Source organism: Nicotiana tomentosiformis, chromosome 9 (assembly GCF_000390325.3).
Source record: "Nicotiana tomentosiformis chromosome 9, ASM39032v3, whole genome shotgun sequence".
In the NCBI taxonomy this organism is placed as follows: Eukaryota; Viridiplantae; Streptophyta; class Magnoliopsida; order Solanales; family Solanaceae; genus Nicotiana; species Nicotiana tomentosiformis.
In genome coordinates, this window is record NC_090820.1 from 41,138,468 (window position 1) to 41,142,704 (window position 4,237).

Here is a 4,237-nt window from a genome sequence, read left to right on the forward strand (position 1 = left end):
CTCTATGGGGGAAAGCTTTGGATTTGTTGGAACCTTTGCCAAATCATTCCATTCATACTTGGGATGAACTCACAGAGAAATTTATTTCAAAGTACTTCTCTCCCGGGCACATGGCCATTCTTAGGGATGAAATTCTAGCAGTCGAGTAAGAGCGTAATGAACCACTACACGAGATGTGGGAAAGATATAGGACAATGGTGAAAGAGTTCCCCAACAATGATATGCCGGAGAATATGATTCAACAGACTTTATATCGGGGGATCAATACGACCAACCAATGTGTAGTGAATAAACTTGCCGGTGGGAACTTCATGACTACGCCTTATGCGGAGGCGTGTGATATTTTGGATGAAATAGCGGATACTTCATTGGCATGGAAATCTAGAGCCAATGTCCCACAAGATGATCCAAATGTGATTCTTCTTCATAAAGAGCTACATGACCATGGGCAAGCAATAGCCGAGTTGACAACCACCATGGACCAATTGTCAAAGGATCAATTTCAATAAGTTCGAAACCCAAGGCAAGTCAATGCTATGGAGGGAGTCAATATGATGGTAAACAAGAGAAGAACAAGAAGTCCATAAGTGCAACAAAGAGTGGACAATTTTGTGCAAGATGATAGTGGGTTTGATTAAGGATATTCTTACAATGATCAAGATGAAGAGGTCCAATATGTGAACAACTTTCAAGGGAAAAGAAACAACTACCAGGTCCCTAGTCAACAACAATGGAGACCTTCGAATAATCAAGGCAATTGGAATTTTAGCAATCAAGGCACTTGGAATAGTAGAAACAATCAAGGCAATTGAAGTGGAAGAAATAACCAAGAGAATTGGAAAACCAATAATAATCAAGGCAATTGGGGAGTCAACAACCAAGGCGGGTAGAACAATAACCAAGGAAATCGGGGGTCGGGTTTTCAAAGGCTCCCGATGTACCAATAACCGAGCAACCCACCTCCTTATCCTTCTCATGGTCCCAGTTCCTCCAACAATGAAATGGGTCGTATTGAGAACATGTTCAAGAAAATGATGGAGAAGAATGCCAATGTCGATGCCCAACTTGCTTCACACAACACATCAATCTGTAACTTAGAAGTGCAAATGGGTCAAATCTCTCAAGCTTTAAATTCTCATCCTTAGGGGGCACTACCAAGTGATACGGTGGTGAACCCGAAGGGTGAGAACACTATAGGGCATGCCATGTCCGTTACTACAAGAAGTGGAAGAGGTGGGAATGAACCTACCTCAAGTCAAAGGCAACTTATGGATGATGAGCAAGTAGTAGAAGAAGAGGAGATCCCGAACAATGTTGTACAAGCAAATGATAAAGTGCGGATTGATATTGATGACACGGTGGAAGAGACTCAAGAGGAGGTGAACCCATCTAGGGATCATGTGATTGACATACCAAAAATGGTAGTGCAAAAAACTAAGGCACCATTGCCTAAGACATCTCCTCCCTTTCCTCAAAGGCTTTCCAAGAAAAATGGTGAGAATCAATTCAAGAAGTTCATTGATATGATGAAAAGTCTCTCTATAAATGTGCCATTAGTTGAAGCTTTGGAGCAAATGCCCGGATATGCTAACTTTATGAAAGATTTGGTGACAAAGAAGAGATCGATGAATTTTGAAACTATCAAAGTCACTCACCAAGTGAGTTCAATTGTGCATTTGATGGCTCCAAAGTTGGAAGATCCCGGTGCTTTCACAATTCCTTGTACCATTGGAAGTGCCGAATTTGCAAAAGCTCTCTGTGACCTTGGGTCTAGTATCAACTTGATGCCCTATTCGGGTTTCAAAACATTGGGAATTGGGAAACCAAGACCCATATCTATTAGATTACAAATGGCCAACCGTACAATAAAGAGACCATTGGGGGTGATTGAGGATGTATTGGTTTGGGTTGACAAGTGCATTCTCCTGGCGGATTTTGTGATTCTTGATTGTGAAGTGGACTATGAGGTGGCGATTATTATTGGTAGACCATTCCTTGCTACGGAAAAGGATCTTGTTGATGTGGAAGCCGGTGAACTCACTTTTCTAGTGGGTGATGAAAAGGTGGTGTTCCACATGTGCAAATCTATGAGGCAACCGAATAGCAATGAAGTGTGTTCGTTCGTGGACTTTGTGACCGATGTGATTATTGATGATACAAGTGCCACGATTAATGTGGGTGACATGTTCGAGATCATTTTGCTAAGTTTTGATGATGATGAAATGGATGGCTTTATGGAATGTGTCAATTGATTTCAAGGGATGGGGTCATACAATTATGCACCTCGGAAACTTTCCTTGGATCTCAAAAATAGGAAAACTCCTTCTACAAAGCCTTCAATTGAAGAGCCTCCTAGCATGTAGTTGAAGTCATTGCTTCCATATCTCAGGTATGAATTCCTTAGCCCTTGCTCTACTTTACTGGTTATTCTTTCCTCTTGTTTGACTAACGTGCAGGTTGACTCTACATTGGCGGTGCTCTAGAAGAGAAAAAAAGCTATTGGACAAATTTTGGCGGATATTCAGGGAATAAGCCCCGCATTTTGCATGCACAAGATTAACTTGGATGAGGATGCAACCCTCAATTGAACATCAAAGGAAACTCAATGAAGCTATGCAATACATGGTCAAAAAGGAGATCATAAAGTGGTTAGATGTCGAGGTTGTCTACCCTATTTCTGACAGTTCATGGGCTTCTCTAGTGCAATGTGTTCCGAAGAAGGGGGCATAACTGTGGTCACCTATGATAATAACGAGATTCCAACAAGAACAGTAACCTGGTGGAGAGTGTGTATGGACTATCGGAATCTAAGCAAAGTCATAAGGAAAGGCCATTTCCCACTACCCTCTCTTGACAAAATGCTTGATAGGTTGGCCGGTCGGGCATTCTATTGCTTTCTAGATGTATATTCGACTACAATCAAATCCTTATTGCCCAAGAAGATCAAGATAAAATAACCTTTACTTGTCCCTATGGCACTTTCTCTTTCAAGCGGATGCCATTTGGCTTATACAATACACCAGCAACTCTTCAACCGTGTATGATGGCGATCTTTACGAATATGGTAGAGGACTACCTTGAAGCCTTCATGGATGAATTTTCGCTAGTCGGGGATTCCTTTGATGATTGCTTAGCAAATTTGGATAAGGTATTGGCAAGGTGTAAAGAAATGAACTTGGTGTTGAATTGGGAGAAATGTCATTTCATGGTCGAGTAGGGTATTGTCCTTGGCCATAAAATTTCAAATAAGGGAATAGAGGCCGACAAGGCAAAAATATTTGTGATTTCTAAACTTTCACCTCCAACATCCGTGAAGGGCGTGAGAAGTTTCTTGGGTCACGCGGAGTTCTACCTGCGTTTCGTAAAGGATTTTTCCAAGGTGGTGAACCCCTTGTGAAATATTTTGGAGAAAGATGCTAAATTTCACTTCAATGATGATTGCATGAGAGCATTTAAATTGCTCAAGTTCAAGTTGATAACTACTCCCATTATCACCACCCCAAATTGGAGCATTCCTTTTGAGCTCATGTGTGATGCTAGTGATGTGGCGGTTGGAGCAGTTTTGGGGCAACGTATCAACAAGATCTTTCATCTGGTCTACTATGCTAGTAAGACCATGAATAATGCCCAAGTCAATTACACTGTGACCGAAAAAGAGCTCCTTGCCATTGTGTTTGCTATTGAGAAGTTTCGCCCGTACTTCATAGGTGCAAAAGTGATTGTGCACACGGATCATGCGGCACTTTGTTACCTTATGAGCAAGAAAGATTTCAAATCCCGGTTGATGAGATGGGTGCTTTTGTTACAAGAGTTTGACATAGACATCCAAGACCGAAGAGGAAGTGAAACCCAAGTGGCGGACCACTTGTCTTGTTTGGACGAGGAGGAGAGGCCGCATAATGGCCTTGAAATCAATGATTCCTTCCCCTATGAACAACTCTTAGCCATTTCAATGAAAGAGGTGCCATGGTTCACGGATCTAGAAAATTTTCTTATGACTGGTATCATCCCGGATGAGTTCTCTTCAAACCAAAGGAAGAAGCTCAAACGGGATTGTCAAGACTATTATTGGGATGAACCGTACCTTTTTTGGATTTGTATGGAGGGAGTGATTAGAAGATGTGTATTGAAGGAGGAACAAGTTGAAATTCTTGGGGCTTTTCATTCTTCGTCGTATGGCGGTCACCATAGTGGAGCAAGAACGACGGCCAAGGTGCTAAGTTACGGTTTCTATTTG

At 41.8% G+C, this 4,237-nt stretch overlaps 1 protein-coding gene across 1 annotated transcript; it reads left to right on the forward strand.

Moving 5' to 3' along the window:
* Positions 1–1,205: 1,205 nt before the first annotated feature.
* Positions 1,206–2,483, forward strand: LOC138898655 (uncharacterized). The gene is made up of 2 exons (XM_070184735.1): positions 1,206–2,063; positions 2,457–2,483. Exons 1-2 carry the CDS (start codon positions 1,206–1,208, stop codon positions 2,481–2,483), a joined length of 885 nt encoding a protein of 294 aa, XP_070040836.1.
* The last annotated feature ends 1,754 nt before the right edge of the window (positions 2,484–4,237 follow it).

Excerpts from the sequence above, each read along its gene's own strand:
- LOC138898655 (XM_070184735.1), top strand. The coding sequence starts at position 1,206 with ATGTCCGTTACTACAAGAAGTGGAAGAGGTGGGAATGAACCTACCTCA. Across the intron at positions 2,064-2,456 it reads TTCTAGTGGGTGATGAAAAG|GTTGACTCTACATTGGCGGT; the intron begins GTGGTGTTCCAC and ends ACTAACGTGCAG.